At 37.7% G+C, this 20,218-nt stretch overlaps 1 protein-coding gene across 2 annotated transcripts in view; it reads left to right on the top strand.

The window, feature by feature from the left end:
* Positions 1–20,218, top strand: part of DOK7 (docking protein 7) — a 70,936-nt gene that overhangs the window by 37,785 nt on the left and 12,933 nt on the right. For both annotated transcript variants that reach the window (XM_032987435.1, XM_032987434.1), the window contains exon 8: positions 16,693–16,735. In XM_032987435.1, the coding sequence (XP_032843326.1) occupies positions 16,693–16,735 (43 nt within the window). The remainder of the gene's footprint in view (positions 1–16,692; positions 16,736–20,218) is intronic.

The raw sequence follows: 20,218 nt of genomic DNA, 5'->3' as shown, positions 1-20,218 counted from the left end.
CCTATCAGCAGTTTGCAGGGGAAGGAAGATTTTTTTTTTTCTTTTCAGTTTACCACTGTTATTTAGTACAATATTATAATAGTTCTTGGCAATAGGCTTTATTCCCAAGTAATCAAGAAGAGACCCAGCTTCCTTCTACTCTGCTGTTGCTGGTAGGGGCTCATACAAGTACTCGGCTCTTCCAAGGCTTTGCTTGGAGGTCATTACCTAATGGGTATGACTTTGGATTTGAGATGTCACAGTAAAATACAAGACATGCCAACCCTACCAGAACTGTGCAGATCAGTCTTGCTTTTGGCCTTGTAGGAGACTGCCTTACTTTTTATCTAAAAAATAAGACTGAAGACACACTCCGTCTATCATGAAAGAATCCCCACAGCATTTATGCTAAGAATAAAGGTTCAAATCTGAATTCAGAATAATAAGAATTAAGCTCTCAGCACTTCTTTGGATCAGGCACTAAATCAAACAGATAGCCTATGGTCTGTAACGGAAACAAATGTGCCTGCCACAGAAGCACTGGTAAGTAAAATGATACTAATATCAAGAGAAGAGAGCATCTTTCCTATGTGGGGGAACGTAGACAATGTACCTCAGCAGAATTCATTCTTTTGTACTAAATAGAAGTGCTTCTGTATTGCTTTTCTGTCAGAGAGCCAGTGAAGGTATTGATAAACCACAGTATTGACCTTTTATACCCATCAGAAAGAACAAATGGGAAAATCTACTTCCTCCCCTAAATACAATCAAGCTGGATAATAGCTTTTATTATTAATACAACTGATGGCTACTTTTTTGACTGTTGGGAGCAATAGCTTTTCTGAACAAAGAGAAAGAAATGCTTTGAAGAAGGAGGAGTGTGACAATAAAAGCTGGAAAAAATTACTCCCTTTGTAATATAGGGTTTGTGGGGTTTTTCGTTTTGATCCAGTTGTAAAGAGACTCATCAGATTGCTTGGAACATGGCCAAAATGGAAAAAGGGAAGGCTTTTTTTCTGTCTTTTTTCCTAAATAGAAATCCATTTATTTCTAGAAAAATTCTACAGAATCCTATAAAGTTTTAGCAGACATTTCTATCTTAATTTTCTAAAAGGAAGAAAGTAGAATTTACCTGCAGAGGAAGAAACCACAAAAAGGGATAGGGAAAGCATGGGTTACATTGAGCTGAATGCAGAGGGAAGCAAATAACTCCAGTGGCAGCCCTGGATTAAGATTCTTAGCTTTGATTCCTATGTGGTTCATCTCCTTCTGCAAGATCATAAATAAAGTTACTTTAAAAAAAACTCAATTCCTTGACTTACATTTCTGGAAAATGTCTTTAATATCTACCAACATTATATTTTTAAGATCATGGATTAAAGAAGGTTATGCAGAAAATACTCTGCTTTGATTAACAGTCACTGATATCAAAGTAATTGTGTGACTTGGAATTGGCAAGTGTCAGTAGGATAGCAATCATTTGGATGGGATGTCTGGAGGGTTGACAGCAGCTCACTAGGAGTAGATGAGAGGATTGAAAATATACGCTCAGTAGGGGTGCGACCTTTCCTACCAACCCATTTTGACAGAGCCACTTAAATCTGGAAGTATGCAAATTAGAATGAAATGATTTCCAACAAAATTACACAAACTGTGCTTAAATTTGTCCACAACCCATGACAAGACATATGAGTGGAATTAATTTTGGTAATTCAAGATGCCCAATATACTTATTACTTCAAGATATCTATGGAAATACTTCCTTTCTTCTGGCTGATAATATCCCATATGGATTTGTAATCAGATTACGTGACTGATATTTTAAGGATCTAGAGGTTGTGATGTAAGCAAATTCTTACTGTTTCTCATATAACGGTGCAACCCTATATCAAGTTGTATTACTTTGCTCATAAAGAACAAATATTTTTTCATAATATTGACTTAGTAAAGTTTAATGATATGGTAACAACATCTTTATACGGGTAACGTGATTTTGGCATTTGTTAGCAAGAAAATGGCAAGCCTGGCAAAAAGTGCACTGAATAGAAAATTGTTTATTACCAGCTCCACAAAAAAAATATACTGAAACCAGTTTGCAGAATGATTCACTGAAGAATATTTATATGTTCAGAACAGAATGAGTACTTCACATAGGTAGAAGAGTTAAAAAATGTGGGTAAGCCATTCTGGTATAGAAGTGCCTGCCAAACAGTTTTCAGGACGGACTGTTTTAAAGTTGCCTTGCAATTTTATGTATTATGCATAGTTATGAATGCTTCTGCTGAAATGCTAGGGAACTCATCTAGAGAAGAAAAGAAAGGGAATTCATTAAACTTTCACATAGTAGATGGGACTGCCAAATTTACCTCTCATATAATTGTACAGTCCTGATGAAAATGTCCCACTGAGGTCAGCAGGAGCCTTGTTGCAGAATTCAGCAAGCTTTCCTCTGACATTCTTAAAGGCAGGGCCACTGAAGTCAGTGTAATTAAGACATTTGCTTCATAAGAGAATCAGGTTGCGTGTCAGTTAAAAGAAATAAGATGGATCTTTGATATCTAAGAGAGACAGATTTCAATCTTTGTAGAAGAGTGGGGTTGATTGCTCTGGATCTCAGGAAATGCAGAAAGAATCCATAGTAAACTGGCATTCTTGTCCTGCCTGTTTTAGTGTTGGATGCATTTTACAAACCTGCATGCTGTGCTATAAAGCTAGTTGCCTACTGCAGATTCCTGGCAGGAATTTGTGATGGCAAAGTGTGGATGATGGTGTTTTGGGCATTGTCTCACTTTAAATAGGAGGGGAATCCCAGGGTGTGCAAGAGGGGTAAGAAACTTGAGATTTGGACTCATCTAGGAATTTTGTGTTATGGTTTTATTATTGTGGCTCTGATCAGCCCTAGTTGTATAATAACTGTATCTGGATAATGTTAAATTCCCAAGGCTATTGGTGTTTCTACAGTACTTTGGATGTGGACAATTCTATCCAATTGCTAAAGATTATATTAAATGTGATGTTTTCCAGGCTATGGTGAGAAAGACAGAAAGGTGTTTGCTTTTCAAGTCAGCTGTGGACAGAAAAGGAACTCATTAGTAAGTGTTACTAAAGAAGAAAATCAACCTGCCAAGATGGAGCAGCTGCTCTACAATTTGCGTTCTTTTTAAATGCTGGGAAATCTGTCACTAATTTTTGTAACTTCAACCAATAGTTCAAATCCATTTTCTATTTAATGAAAGATCACAGAGCAGTGGCACTGAAGAGATTATTTCAGCAGTTTTTTTTTTTGTGTGTGTGAAATTGAGCTTGAAGAATGGTGTCTTTCAAGAACTGCAGTTACTGGAAAGAAGTTATTAATGCAGGAAACTTTACACTCAGTGGATTTACAAAGTCTACAACTGAGGATATGGCAGTTGAAAATCAGTTCATTCTAAGCATGGGATTAGCCTGAGGGTTGAACAATTTTTTAGCATTTAGAAAGGAGCGAGATATCAAGAATATGCTTGAGGATATTACTGAAATTCAAGCCAAGTTGTAACAACAGTGGAAGAAAAGAAAAACATAATTGTATTATGTTTTCTTCATGTATTCTTTTCTTAAATACTTATGGAGAGGCATATTGCATCAAATCTAATTTTGCAAATTTTTTTGATGCGAGGGATTTTTTCTGTAATTTTTTTTTTTTTAGGTCAAAAGTAATTTTGCCTGAATAGGGATTAGGTAAAACTCTGAGCTCTGGCCCAGTAAGAGGTGTGAGAGCAGAATTCCACAGAGAACTTCTGGAGCAGTTCAAGATGTCTGAGGATCTACAGTCAGATATTTCAGCTAGTCAGTTGTCCCATCTTAAGTAGATACTGTTGAGTTTCCTTGGTGCTGACTAAACTCAGCTCAAAGTGTAGGAACTCTGGGTCAGAGCCAAGGTGACACAACGAAACCCCAGAGTTATTGCACCTGACCAAATGAGCAAATATTTTTTAGTGTAAAAAATGCTCTTTACCCCACTTTTTAGCAATTGAACAAAATCTTTCCTGTTCCATTCCTAAATGACATTGTGGAGGGAAGGGTTTCCTTACATTCTGGCCATCCTTGCTAGTGTAATAACATTTTGAATCTTGAAGAGTCACTTGAAAAACTCTAACTTGCTTCAGGGAGTAATTCAACCCATGGGTATATGACAGAAACATGGGGAAAAATGATATAGGGAGCTACTGTTGTTTTTCCATTCCCTCTGCTTCAGCTCCAGTGAGTTTTGTTGCATCAGTATGCCTGTAGCAACACATAATTCATGTGTCTGTGTGTGTGTAAAACTTAGACTGAGTTTCCTTGAGCGGGATGGGAAAGTTAAGATGAAAACAAGTGGCTGTTAATGTGACCCATGTGATAAATGACAGCCAGGATGGGGTGGGTGAATACAAGTCTTACAGATTCTTAGCTGCAGTAAAGTGCCTTTACTGCATACAAGCTCTGCTTGTGAGTCTTCCTTGGTATTATCTTTCGTGTATTTCTGTGTTCCCTTTCATAAAGCAGGGTAAGTGAAAAAAGCAGTCCCCAAGACTTTCGTTGAAGCAGTTCAGTCCCACACAAGTCCACAGGGTAGATGGAAAAGGGGCTTTAAAGTTGACTTTGTGCTCCTAAATCTTGTCACATGAGGATATTGGGCTATTTGCAGTCTAAACTGCAGCAGCCAGCTGTCAGTCAACTGAAATGACTGTTTCAACAGCTGGGAATCAGTGGGACATGAACTCTGGCTCTGTTCCCACTCCCTTGGCCACATCCTCTGCAGTAGTCTGGATTCTGTGGTATCCTCTGCTAATTCAATGCTGATTGGAAGCAATTTTGAATGTACAAGAAATGTGAGACTGGAAAATATTAAGGAAATATAAACCTTTTCCAGATCTGGTTTATTACAAGGACAGAGAAGTGCTAAGTGGGCTATATCAGGGCTAGTAACTGTATACTCGACTCCTCTGTAGCACTAGGAAAACATTTGCAGATGAAGTTTGCCAATTCATCTTATTCCTTGAGACACAAAGTCAAGCAGAACACATGTGCCATAGAGATAACTGCTATAGAAAGCTTTGGAAAACTACAGAAATAATTATACCTAATAATTCATAGCAGTTCTCTCTGATACAGGCGAAGCCTGTGAGCAGCCTCCATGCATAGTTAAGTATCTGTATCCTTTGAAGCTGTGCAGCTTAATTATAGTTTCATTACCTTTGACAAACCATAATTTCAGTGATGGGCTGGGGATAAAGGAAAACACTTGTCTTAATTTTACTATTTTGAGCTTTCTCTCCCTTATTTGTCCTTCTAGTTCCATCCAGTTTTTTCTAATGATGATCATTGATTATCCTGTTAATTTTTTTCTGGGAGAAGTTGACTAACCTTAGCTGTAAATGTGAGGTTGAAAAAGAAGGAAAATGAATGCGAGGATCATTGCAAGGCTTTCATTTTTATTCTTCATAGGTTTAGAATTATGCCCACTCTAGTTCTCTCTCTGTGTGGAGCAGGATGCACAGATTATAACAAGGATTCTTTTCTTCGTGTCTTTATGTGGAATGGGCTGGAAGGAAGGAATCAAATAACTAGTCTAATGTAAATTGGCATAGCTCCATCAGCTACAAAACAGGCCCAAGTGTATTTTTAGGGCAAGCACAAGCTAAGATCACACTGTGGAACAACACTCTTTGGGGAAAGTAGAAGAAGGAAAAGACTTTTCTTAGGTCAGTCCCTAGGAGAATGTTTCAAAGTGGTAATTACAGTTTAACATAAACTTCTCCATCTCTATGAATCTGTAGAGGTAGGTTTAATTTGTCTCTAACATCTGAGATTTTACTTTGCCAGCTTTGAAATATTTTCACATTTGAGCCCTTCTCCATTTACTGTTTGTCACTGTAGCTGTAGAGCTGTAGTTAAACTAATTTGCAAAAAAGAATCCCTTCTCTTCATACATAGATGACTTGGATTTTAAATTTTGTCGCAAGCAGAAAACTTGAGTAAAAGAGATACTTTATGCAGTTTTGTATAATTGGTGGAATTAAATTTTCTGTTAATCAGAAACTTTTTGACAAGAACAGTTGTGATAAGTTAGGATATGTCTCAGTAGAGTGGCGTAAGAGCTATTTTTAGTTGAAAAGTGTAAAATGTCTCTTACACGTGTTGGTTGAAGTTCATCCCCTTTCCTCACCAGAGAAAGAATGTCTCAGTTTCAAGAAATGAATGGATTTTTGGATCTTAGAAAGGTCTTACATGTTTCTTCTTGCGTAAATTTGCTGTAAATTGCTCCTTTCCTTATCAAGGCAGCAAGGCTATCTGAATCCCTTTGTGATACATGTGTGCATATGTTAATGATTGTCCTTTTAATTAATTTTCAGTCTCTCCAAGCTTCCCGCTAAACAGTACTTTGGTATTGACTTTTAAAATGTTGAAATGGGCTAATGCTCCTACTGCAGCAGAACTTTATTGTTTCTACTGGGATGTGCTATCCTAAGAAAGTGTAGAACACCACTTTCCATTTGTCAAGCCCTCCTAATTTCATAGGTATTTCTGCAGTACTGAGATCCTCTGTGATGGCACAGTCTTGTGAACTTTAAAATACAAAAGAAATGGATCATATGAGGCGCTGCATCCAGTCTATGTGCACCTTGCCACTCCTGCTTCTTTTACATGCTGAGCAAGAAGAATGAGATGAGAAAACCACACTGCTTATTGTCTGCACAGTAGGGTCAAGTCTGCTGTTATTCATATCTGTTTGGGTCCCATCTGAGCCATTTTTTCAGTGGTACGGTAGTTTTGCTGGAGTATCTGCCTTGAGTGGTTTTCATTTGGTGCAGAATAAGTAGAAATTAACAGATCCCTTGTATAAGGAAGCTCAGACTAACAAATGTAGGGAAAATGAGTGTATTTTAAATATTGAATATTCTTGTAGCAGTGTAATGCTACCCCCTGTTGGAAATTGGAATATATGGAATATAAACCAGAATACATGGAACTGAAGTCTCTTTGACTTTGTGTACATTACTTTGTTTCCATCACACTTGATAGGACTTTAGAAGTGCCAGTCCCTATTTCAAAAAAAAAAAAAAAAAAAAAAAGAAAAAGAAAAAGATTACTTTGCATAAATAGGAAAGATGTTTTCTCCCCAGTTATCAGAATTGAATGCAGTTTAAAATAATCTTATTTTCATGCTAAAATACAGCTGTAGGCACAGATGCCTGCAATTTTACTTTCTGTAAGAATACAAATATATAACCTATTATAGTTAATGTTGATTTTTATTGTTCATAAACATCCATCTATTCATAAAGGCCTTACCACTTCTAGAAGAGAAACACATCCTGTCTTTTTGCATGGCTAAAGCTACTGCTTACACTATTATTCAGCTGCGTACTGAATAACAGCATTCAGGTTCACCTGTGAAAATGTGAATGGTTAAAGCAATGCTGTGAGTGCACTGCTGAACCTTCAAGTCAGGACAAATGTGCTTGAACTCTTTTGCTTAAGCATTACAGCTGGAGTTTCTGTATGTACATTAGGAGAGGTGGTTTAACTAACAAGACCTTAGCTGAACAAGGCTCTGAAAAGGGAATGTAATATTGCTATGAAAACATCCCTCAAAAGTTGACAACGCTATCTTAAATCAGAAAATCTTCTGGGTGTCTTACACTTAAATTAAAAATTGTTCTTTTTCATGAAATTCCAGAACAGATCTATTGCTACTGTAAATCATGACAGTTAACTGAGGAGTTGGGGGGAACAGTGTAGCTGATCCTTATTACCTGGAGGGATTGGCTGTCTTTATTTTGGCCCTAAGAATATATGATATGCTGAACTTCAGTTTACATCAGGGGTATCTGCCTTGGATCTTAGACCTCACAGTTGGAGAAAAAAAGTTGTCCTTATTTCTGAGCTGAATGTATTTGATGGTTTATTTTAATGGCAATTGTGTAAGGAGTATATCATGTCCTGAATGGCAGAATGATTGTTATGAGATACAGCTAGTGAAAGATGAGGCAGTGAAGACTGATGTTAATACATTTTATTATGTATCTATCATCAATTCACAGGTGTGTTTGTTCAGGGTTCTGTGCTCTGAAATCAGGAGATGCTGTGCCCCAGTTGTCAAATTTGATGAATATATCCTATGACATTTGCATACGGTATTTTTATTTTTCTTGAAGAATTGTTTTTAGTTCTTGCCTTCTAACTCCTTCACCAATTCTGGTCATGTTTATCAAGAACATTGACTTAAAATTGATCTCAGAGGCAATTTGCTATGTGTGTCTCAGCCATTTCTTCTGGCTGGCTGAATTCCACAGCCTAGATCTGGCTCCTGCTATGAAAATCTTCCTGTATCATGAACTGGGAGTGAAATGTGTTCTGATCATGCTCCAGTGTCTTTGTGCTATGAGGTCTGTCAGGAAGCTTAAATGAGATAATCTGTTCAGCAATATTCGTAATCATTAATATCTACCTTTTTATTTGAGTTGCTTATACAGATCTACCTAGAGGGTTTGCTACTGCAGTATCTCTCTCTGCAGCTTGTCACTGTTATCTGTCCTTACAAAACCTCCATGAAATAACGAACTGCTTCTACATGCATAGGAAATGGTGCTTCTGATTTTTACCTGTGGAAAAATATCTGTAGGATAGACTCTCAAATTCACAGAAGTATCTGGTAATCTGCAACCATCATACCAATTTTTTGAAGAACCATGAGAAACTGAAACCTTATGAAATTAGTTTAAAAAATTGTAAGACAAAAGCAAAATCTGTGTTTGAGGGAGGTGCCAGAATGCCTTTACTTTATTTATTGCTTTAGGCCAGCTGTATACACTCTTGATTTTGTTTTTTGTCTAGCAAGTATGCAAGCTTGACTTGTAGTAGTGCCTGGAAACAGACACAAACATCACTGATGTGTTTACATCAGGTATTTTATATGCATTGGATGGTATTGCATAGCTGTTTCCTCTAGAATTCTGTCTGAATACTTTTGGACACAATGATATATGTATGTGATGTTAAAATGATGTAATTTAGGTTGAAAAGTTAAGCCTCTCACTGTTAAGGAATTGACAGATTTACAGTTGCTCATGCCATCTTGATATTACCCACACATGTGTCCCTCTCATGCAGTGAAGGAGGCGGATGTCCTATGGAAAAAATTATATGTGACCATGTCATTGCTTTACAGTCCAGTTGTTCAGAACAATCACAGTGCGACTCTTTGGTATGTAGTAATTCTAGGTCTGTTTTTGAAAAGCAAAAGACAAGAACAAATCATGTTCCTTGTTGCTGTGTCAGCTTCCCCATGTCCACTTATTATCGGTAGCAGAGCTTGAAATTTGACCCTTCAGCATTGCAACCAAGACTCCTACCATCTGAATTTCAGGGCTGTTGCTGCTAGCTGGCAGCTGGAGATGGCTTTTATCTCAGGGTGGAGGCTGGGCAGCTGGATCCAGGTACTGGCTTTTGTGGTATTTGTGGCAGAGGATGCAGCCCAGCTTTTCTTTCTTTCCCTTGAGTGGACAGTTTCAGAGTATGCTAAAGACAGTGGAGCCAGTGGTCATATTCTGGTGCTAATGGGCATATTCTGGCTTGGGTGACAAATGACTTGTGGCTGCAAAAGGCTGGGAAGCCCACAGCAAGAAGCAGAAGGCCGCTTTCAACAGAAGCATATCAAAATCACAACTGAAGAGTTCCTCTGTAAAAACGTGAGAGAGAAAAGATGCGAACACAAGTCTGGACTAGAACTAAACAATACTTTTCATTCTTTCTTGTCTCTAGTTGTTTAAACAACACCTGTAACTTGTAGATGAGTTGAGCTGTGATTATCCCACAGGTTTTAGGAGGCGTATTTTAATGTGACACAGAGCACAGCTTGCCAGTGCCACTGAAATCACCAGCTTCATGCTTCAGAAAATAGCTGATGCTTGGGCTTGGCTGAGCAAACTGAGATGTTTCTGAACTGACTTCAGCAATCTTGCTGTAAGCCAACAGTTGGCTTGTGACAGATGAAGCTGAGTAATCAGAAGTTTGTGGCTGAAATTGGAGCCCTGCACCTGAAGCTTGCCATGGACAGGAGTTTCTGTTTCATTTGGAGTTGTTACAAAGAATGGTAGAGTTTAATAATTTTCTACCTTTTGTTCAGAACCTGATCAACTGGTAGGCATTGTGAAACAGCCCATCAAAGCAAATGACCTATAAAGGTTGCTCCATGTGTCTGTATTTATTGAGCTTTCCTGGAAACCTTTTTCTCCTGTGGCAGCCCAAGCATTCCAGCTTTAAACTTTTCTGGTGATTTGTTCCAAGAATAAGTCAGTCTTTAATTCTCATGAGGAAAGCACCTTAACTGTCAGTTTCATTAGGGACTAGTTTATTTTTGCTGAAATATCTGAGCTTTGTAGAACTTTGGTCATGTTCAAGACCTTTTCTTTTCCATTTTCTAAAAGCAATTGACACTTTTCTATTTTTGTGATGCTGATATAAAATCTTCATTCAGGATTTCTCATTGAGTCTTTCGCTCCTTTATGAAGTTGCTGACAGTTCAAGATACCTGAAGTTGTCATGAACTATATAATGTAACTAATCTGCTGCCTCCCTCTACATACAAACTATATGAAGCAGTCAGGGGGATTGTGATGAAGGACCACCAGCTATATACAGCAGGCATGAGTGTTTGCTCATTGTTAGAGAAGTCTGTTTCACAGTTTCTGCTTTTCAGGGATCATCCTCTGGATTTTGAGTCATGATTTTGATGGCTTTCTCTTGAAAAACTGGACGTTTTCCATAGCCTTGGTACTGCACAATAGCTTTAAGAGAAAGGAGAGGAGAAAAAAATCTAGATCATATTCTCCGTGAAAATTAGGCAGCTGACCAATGTTGCAATCTACCCTCTATTAATGAGGGCATTTTTGGTATGTGCTGAATAAAATCTCACAATGCAAATAGTTGCTTCTATTACTGTTGAGTATGAATTCCTCCTTCATAACAAGAAGAACCTAGGAGCCTCTCGTTTATGCTGAACCTTTCTTCTTCCAGTATGAGGACCCAGATTGGGGCAAAACTTCATACATGTGTTTAGACTAAAGCAAATGACACCTAAAGATCATAGAATCATAGAATAGTTTGTGTTGGAAGGGACCTTTAAAGGTCACGTAGTCCAACCTCCCTGCAATGAGTGGGGACATCTTCAACTAGATCAGGTTGTTCAGAGTTTTCTCCAACCTGGCCTTGAATGTTTTCAGGGATGGGGCATCTACCACCTCTCTGGGAAACCTGTACCAGTGTTTTACCACCTTCATTGTAAAAATTTCTTTAGATCTAGTCTAAATCTACCCTCTTTTAGTTTAAAACCATTACCCCTTGTCCTATTGCTACAGGCCCTGCTAAAAAGTCTGTTGCCATCTTCCTTCTAAGTCCCCTTTAAGTACTGAAAGGCCACAATAAGGTCTCCCCAGGGCCTTCTTCAGGCTGAACAACCCCAGCTCTCTCAGACTTTATCATAGGAGAGGTGTTCTATCACTCTCATCATTTTTGTGGCCTCCTCTGGACCTGCTCCAACAGGTCAATGCCTTTCCTGTACTGAGAACTCTAACCCTTACTAGGTTCAGAATAATGGAGCTATAAAAAGCTGCCAAACTTAGAAGAGCTGAAAGAAAAGCTTTATTTCTAAACATACACAAAGGGAATTACATAAACTGTGACTGATGAGGTGTGTCTGAAATGTTGACAGTTATCAGGCAAATGGCATTTCATTCCTCTTGCCAGTGATGATGGAGCCCAGCTCAGCATTACAATCTACAGAAGCTGATCTACTTTTTCTTGGAAGTGTGGTTTCCTCCTTTTTAGGAGGAAAAATATGAAACAAAAATGTTTTGGTTCTTTGGAAACATATGCTTTATATGGAACAGCTTCTGTTCCTACTATCAGTTCCTACTCTTAGAGCCATTAATGGGAGGGATTAGTTTTAATAGAGTATTTTCCTTTTTTCTTTTCTGTCCATCTGACTAGCAAGCTCCTGGCTCCTTTTTACACAACGGAGACAAGTTTACAAAGCAGTTGTGATGACTTTTATCACTATGAATCTGGTGAAACTTCTCCAAAAATAGGCAATTGTGCAGTACAGTATCTTTGCTCCTTGCTGTGGAGCTTGTGCTGGAAGATCTGGACTTTGGGGCTGATCTTGAGTCCAAAGACTAAAACTCCTGTTAGCAGCAGCAGAGCAGGATTTGGTATGTAGTCAGTGGAAACAGATTTGAGTATATAGAGAAAGGTAGGCATACTGCTCTTTATATGGGACAGTATTTGTATCTGGTAATTTTTTTACATGAGAACTGATCTGGTAAATCATACATTTCATGAAATGTAAGGTGAATGAAACTTTGAATGAAATAAAATAAAACTTTAGTGGGGGGAAAAGAAAGACAAAGATATACCAAATATACACAGAGGGGAAAAAAAAATCCCATTTTGATTGTAAAAAGGATTATGTACTATGATGGTTATTTGCACACAAATAGATAAATGACAAAGCTTAGGCTCTGTTTAGCTGTTTAGGGCAACAGAGCTAATCTATGAATAACGAACCAGCATATCAAACTAGTGGGTTCTCCTAACATCTATCATTGAACTCTACCCAAGATATTTGGAAGCAGAACATCAAAAATGAATGTCATCTGACAGAAGCCAGATCACTACATGTGATGGCTATTTTAACTCTGGTAGTTCATGATGTGTGATATACAAGTGGTACATATCCATTTACTGTGAGTGTTGTAGTGCTGAGGTTGTTTGAACTAACAACCATGCATCATATACTTCAGCATGCAGCTCTTGTGTCACAGATAAAAGAATCTACATTAGAAATATATTATCTTATATTTATGAGTAATATGATGAGATATGCAGGATTTAGAAACTCACTTTGCTAATTATTGTCTGAATATCGTAGCAGGCATAACAAAAGCATATTATTTGGGTGAGGTCACTTACCCCTTCTCTTCTTTGGTGTAATCATACGGTAAGTTGAGATATGTATTATACTTTGCATTTGAAAACCATGCATTTACATTTTTACATTATGCCAAAATAATTTTAAAAGTTTCTCCTGCAGACAAAAGCACATTGTGTCTGAGCTTTGTAGAATTAAAAAAGATAGCTTTTAAGTATCTGATACTGTTCTTTCTACTGAGTTGACTTAGCAGTAGCCACTGTTAGTGAAGTCTCTGCCTTACAGAGGACTGCAGCAGAGTTGCCTCAGAGTTGCAGAAAGAATAGAATATGATATATTGCAATTAAAATGAAGACAGCAATCTTATAGACTGGAAAAAACTACTTGTTAAAAGACTGGTTTTATTTTTGTTATTATCTCAGACTCATTTTTTTTTAATCTAATCACATCTGAATCTTTTAGTCATTTATTGTCTCTCATCTATTCCCTACAATTTCAGTGTATTTTATAAGTGTCCCACATCCGATGTAATTTCACACATCTAACTTCTGTTTGCCTTTTTGCATTTTTCTTTGTCAAGTATAATCTGATCTTCTAATAATGACTTTGAAAGTATATTTATTTGATATTATCTGTCTAGCCTTTATCAATTTTCTCATCTTACTTAATTTGTACAATTTTATAAAAAAATTTCTAGAATTTATTTTATAAGTGTGACTAGTAATTCCAGGCATGAGATAAGACTTCATTGTTGAACAAACTGCACCAATGTTAACAATGATCTCTCTCTAATTTTCAGTTATTTCCATGTCATATATGAAGTGTAGAATAAAAAGCAAATGATGGCTTGAACTCTGACTCACATTCAGAGGTCAGAAATCTGTGCTAGTTATTTTAACTTGCATTAAGCAGCACATCACCAAAAAAATTTCTGTGACTGAAATGTTTTTAACATTTTGGCACTGATGACTTTTTAACCCTCATTCTCACAGAAGTGTTATACTTGTGCAACACTGAGAGGAGGAAAAAATAGCAAAACTTAATTTGCAAGTAAATCAAGTAGTTATAACTTGAATTTACAGGGGGAGCAGAGCTGTTTAGCAAGTAGACTGTATGGTATTTTGCAAATAACAAATTTGCTATAAGTTGAGAAGAAAACCAATCATTATAAAAATATTCAGTTTATTCTTTTTTTCTTTGCATTACTGTTGCTTGTAACATCTGTAATGATGAAAGAGGACTCCTCTCTGGGAGAATATGGATAAACAAAGAACCAAAATGCTGTTCTTTCTTCAAAGAGCTTTCAATCTCCTTTCAGGTTTTCTGCTTTCTATTCTTTATTTCTATCACTTTTTTGGATATGATTTAGGATATTCTGATGTGTAATGCATTTATGGAAAGAGAGTTAAAAATATTTTTCTGATTTGTTATCTAGTTTCATGCATGAAGCCCATGTTCTGAATGACAGCAAGGCTGTGCAGATTAATGAATCTAGAGGCAAAAGTGAGGAAGATAAATTTTGTTTGCCTCCCAAAATGATTTTTGATTGACTGTGAGTTGCCAGAAAGTTGTGAGGTCCTTCTTTATTAGCAAGATTTTATTTTTATGCATTTCAACACTGCATTCTGCCACTTTCTATTCCATTAAGTAAGCTAACTTCACAGGCAGCATAATCTGCTTTATATCCACAGACATAACCAAAGTCAGGGGAATTATTTTTTGGTATTCTATATTAGCAAACCCCTACTAAATTACTGGGGGCAGGAAAAAGCATTTTTCAAGTCTGCTAAAATAATAGTGACAAAAAATGAATGGAAATTCTACTGTAATGAAAAAATATTGTTATCTAAACATACAAAATTCTGCTTGTAATGAACTCCAAATTTCTCTATCCTTTATCTGTGCAGATACTTCTGCATATTCCCCAAATATAAGCAGCAACTTCTGTGATGACACACGGTAACTATAGAAACAAATAGAATATAGAAACATCCACTATGGTTGAATTAATAAAATGCTCTTTTTCTGAAATGCTGTGGGGTGGTTTTTCTCTTTCAGCAATGAAATCTTGGCCATGTTTCTGATTTCCTCCCCCTCCCTTCTACTTCTTCTCTAAACAGTTGCTCAAATTCAGTGTTTCATATATTAAAATAGACAGCTAGCATAAAAGCTCAAGTAAATACTGAAGCTGTAGATTCCGTGTTTGCAATAGGATCAGGCAGAAATGTCTTGTAAGTTGTGTGTTAATTCCACTGTCGAAAGTCGTTCTATGTTGCAGATCTCAAAACTGTATTTAAAAAAAACGACTTGCCCCTCCTCACTTGGTCCAAGTAAGCTCTTTTAATGTATGTTTTATTGGCTGAAACAGAATCAGTGTAATATTTTCTAATCTTTTTCTGGTTCATTGCAAGGTGCATCAAAACTAAAGAAAGCCTTTCCACTTAACTTTAACTGAAGTCGGCTCTGACAGTTTTTTGTGATGGTCACTTGTAGTGAGCTTTATGTCTTAGTATGTTTGCCTTAATAAAATGTTGTGCAGGAACTATTATGACTTAGCTTATACATGGATAAGAATTAAATAATATATTTTGTTTTCTAATGAGAAATTCTGGAATGTCAACACAGTGCCTGTATAGAGGGAAGATATATGTAACATATATGTAATGTTTGAGTCTAAAGTGCATCTGAAAAGCCTAAAAGCTTTGTAAGAAAGCTTAGGAAATGGAGAGTTATCACAGGTCACAAGTCAGTGTATTTAAGTGAGGAAAATTACTGTCAGGTGTCAGTATGAGATGGAATTTTATTGCTTTGGAATTGAGCAGTGTTACGGCTCAGCTCCAAAAGGTATATAAAGTTTTTCCACTTCAAAGTCCCGAAAACACATTTATTTATCAAAAATGGATCATGATGATGAATTATTCTTCTCACCAAGATCACAGAAATAAGAGCGATCTCTTTGGCAGAGTAGTGGTCAGTAGCACAGACCAGGCTGACTTTATAGCCTACCTTGATGTTGCAGTGCAGGAGCAGCCTTGATTCCATCTGGAGATGGAAGTGCCAGCATGCCATCCAGATCAGCTTTGTATGACATAGTATAACTGGGGAGAAACCCGGCCTGCAAGCGTGTTTTGGAACACGCTTACCCTCAAGTGTGAATGGGCCTGACTGCTTTGATGTGCCCCAGCTGCCACTGTTCCACCGTGGTATGAACAGTAGGAAACATCTGAGATGGCAAAAAGCTTTTCTAGAAAGACCCTGATGTCACAGGTGGGATTTGTAGGCAGTCTGAAAACAATTCAAGCTCTGTGTTGGTTTTGTGGAGCTGAGTCAGAAGCACACCAGGCTTCAGTCTGCTTGCAGCACCTACATTTTAAACAAATATAGGCATGGCCTTAATTTACATCTGTTAATCCTGTTACTCCAACTTGATATCATCTTCCTCTGAATATAAAATTTTCTTGCTTTTTGCTGTTTAATTCAGGACTGATTCAATAGTGCCAAGATTTACTGTGCCTGATATAGTTGTTGCAAAGCATCCAAAGCCAAGTTAGTTAACCTTTACTCAGGTACGGGAAGGTTTTGCAACTTATATGTATTTTGAACACCTTCAAGTCTGAGCACCTTTGTGTCTGTTCTGGATTTTAAAACCATTTGTTAAGCTTCTGTGATGGTGAAGTGATTTCTCTGCCATTCTTCCTATATTTTGTGAATTTTATATTTCTTGTAAAAATTTTTCATTTTAAATTTTCTGTTTTCTTTAGGGAACAGCAATATTACAGTCTGGAGTCTTACCAGCTATACCAGGTAGGAGCTATTTAGTTATTTGCTTTGTTAAATAATAATGTTTAAGTCTCAAATTGTGATGAGAGATACAGAAGATTTATGGAAGCAGAAGTGAAGACTATATTGAGAGGTATCTTGTTTGTGGTTGGTTTTGCTGCTGCAATATGTGACTGACAATTATGAAATACATTGTAACCTGTAGTATCTTTGGTTGCAAAGATTAATATATTTGTCTTTCTCTTCTGTAATCTAAAGAAGTTCAAAGTTGTCAGTTTCTATATGAAGTTGTTTAGTGCTTTTTCTATTTACATGGTTGAAGAATGTCAAGAAAGTGTTTTTAGGCTACATTAACACCAAGGGGAAACTTGATTTATATGTTCAGTGCATATACTCAGTTTTCTAAATAACACAGTAACACAGAAATGGATCCTTACCAGAGGCAACGTGGAGATGCTTCTCTCATGTCAGTGGAATTACTGATTGGCCAACAAAATCAGTAAAGGGAGGAAGATGAGTATCTGGCCTGGAAAGATTATTTAGGCAAAGGTAACACACTGATGTCTTGGGTTTGAGTGAGCGGTCGGATTTTTGGTGGCAGGGGATGGGACTACAGTGGTTGCCCCCTGTGAGAAGCTTTTGGAAGCTCCCCCAGCTGCAGCTCAGACCCACCTCTGCACCAAGGCCAAGCCAATTATCTGTGCCTCTGCGATAACATATTTAAGGGCACCTGGGAGGAGGAGTTGGAGTTGAGAGGAGGAGTTGAGACATCTATGTGAACACTGAAGTCAGTGGGAGAATGGGGGAGGGAGGTGCACCAGTGCAGAGCCTCCCTTCAGCCTGTGGTGAGACCACAGGGCTGCCACCCATGGAAGTCTATGGTGGAGCAGATGCTGAGCTGCAGTCTGTGGGGGGGGGCCATGCGGTCTCTGGTGATTGCACCCAAAGGAAGCTGGGATCGTGTCGGGGGAAGAAGCCTGCACTGTTGTAGTTTGGCACTGGGAGGATTGCAGTGTGTGGGGGTGTCCCACACTGGAACAGCCCGGGAGGGGCTGCATCGCATGGGAGGGACTCATCAGAGAAAGTTTGTGGAGGTCTGTCTCCTGTGAGAGGGAGACCATGCTGGAGCAGGGGGAAGAAGTCCCAGAAGCTCCCCCTGCTAAAGATGGAAGAAGTGGCAGCATTGACTGCACCCCCCCATTTCCTGCCCCTGTGATGCTAGGGGGAGGAGGTAGAGATATCGTGAGCAAAGCAAAGCCCTGGAAGAAGGGAGGGGTGGGGGGAGGTGTTTTCAAGATGTGGTAATGCTTCTTATTGTCCTACTCTGTCTGTTAAGTAGTGTTGTTGTTAGTATCTGTATTAAATTTATGTTCTTTTTTTTCTTCCCTTAATGAGTCTGTCTTTTGTCCATGACTGTCATGGATGATTCATCCCTCCCTGTCCTTACCTCAAATTCCAAGCCTTTTCCTTCATTTTCTCTTTCAAAGCGCTGGGGGGGGGAAAGGGGGAATGAGCGGCTGTGTGGTGCTCAGTTGCCCTCTGAGCTCAAACCCCGACAACTATCTTTGCATTGTAAATCTGCCCATCAGTAGGATGTGTTGGTCATCTGGAGTTCTCTGTCTAATATAACCAAACTGGTTTGGCATCTTTTGTATCATCATTTTACTTCAAAAATAACATTTCATAAGCATTTGGTTTTGTGCACCGTCTCCGTCTTAGTCCTTGGTTAGATCTGTACAAAGAAGTTGTTTAGTATCTTAAATGTCTTTATATTCCTTAAACTGTTTACCTGATAATTCAGCAGATCCATTACATTTTTCAGTTTGCATGCTTCCAGTTGACATAGAACAGCTCTTTGTGCTTGGGTATCTTTATTACTTTTAAAAACCTTGGCAAATACGTAAAGAAGTACAGCTGATTGGTTCTTGTGTGAACAAATCCAGTAAGATACCTAGAATCAGTAGGTCTTTCTTGAGAAGGTTGTAAGTAACTCTATTCCTTTGTCTGTTTTAGCAGGAGAAAATCCAGAAGCATTTAGCAGATCTTGTTCTTAGTTATTCCACTCGAGTCAGTGGAATTACTATTGATTTATAGAGGTGTAAGTAGAAGCACAAATTGGATCATTAACTCTAATTTTATCTTTCCTTCTGGTACTCAGGTTTCTAGTCCTCTAAATGACCCAAGGAAATAAGAGCACTTATGATTAAATTGTGTGTAGATACAGGGGAACTTGGGTCTATAGCTGCGTGTGGTGGGCACAATATTATTTCAGCATAAATTTCAGTGACAAATTAATTATGGATGCAAACAATATCTGACAAAAAGTTAATCTCAGACTATTGATGCAGATGAAGGAGTTAGCTGTTTTGATAAAACCTATCATTAAGCAAATTGGGAAAGTGGAAATACAGGACAGATTTTTAGATCAACAGAAAGGGAAGATACAAGACTGAAGAAATTTGAGTAGGTGGGTTTTCATGTCTGGTACACTGGGTAAATATTGTTTGAGAAAATGAGCTGAATACTTGATGGAATAAGTATAAATGCTTTAGGCAAATGCTGCATCTAAAGACAGTGACTGAAGTTCTTGGCTATCTTTATGGGGTTTCATCTCTCAAATGCTCTCATTATATACCTGTAGAACTTTATTTTTCAATACTACACTATTTTTCAGAATACAAGAGAAACTCATGTTTTCTCTGTCATATTTTCATTATCTTCAGATATTTCATTTTAAAGTATTGTCTTTTATATATGTGAATGTTTCAAGTATAATTGAACTTGGTGTTGAAAAGCTTTCAAGATAATACTGTAGCCTTTGAATATTTTGCTTCCACCATCTTTAATCCAAGCTATTGAATTTGAAGGTCCCTGGGTGCTGAGCAGTCATTCAAACAGTTCTGCTGGACTAAAGGAACAGCATTAGAAATTTTCTATGTTTCTCTATTATGATCTTTTAATCCATTATTGAGGATAACATAGGGGCACACTAGTTTGAGGTAACTACTTTCAAAACCTGTCTTGCGCAATTACATGGCAAGATACCTCTCCTGGCATGAAGGACTGTACAATGACTCAATATACACTTATAATGTTTGCTAGTGTAGCAGTCCACTTAGTCATAAACACATTTGTTTTTTTTTATCACAGAAAGGACTGTATTGTACTTTAATTCAAATACACTGTATGATTGCAAACCCCCTTCTTCCAGTGCTACAGGTGCTCATATGTTCTGTACGGTATGTTTGCTTTTGAATGCCTCAGTTCTGTAGCAAGAAATGGAGTTAAAGAGTCAGGACCAATTGTTTAAATATTTTTCAGTTTATTGGTAGTGAGTGTGGGTAATGGTATTCTCTTTCTACTGCTAGTTATGGATGCTGAGCAGTTGACTCAGCAACTTCAGAGAAATGTGTCTCATTCTAATGGCAAGCTGAAAAGTGTTCATAAATGCAGCAACAATTCTGAATTTAATTACTAGATGGAAAAAAACAAGTTGGGGTGAATCAT

Source organism: Tyto alba, unplaced genomic scaffold (genome assembly GCF_018691265.1).
Source record: "Tyto alba isolate M040663 unplaced genomic scaffold, T.alba_DEE_v4.0 Super-Scaffold_6, whole genome shotgun sequence".
Lineage (NCBI taxonomy): Eukaryota > Metazoa > Chordata > Aves > Strigiformes > Tytonidae > Tyto > Tyto alba.
The sequence above is the reverse complement of the archived record's forward strand: the minus strand, read 5'-3'. Positions and strand labels throughout refer to the sequence as shown.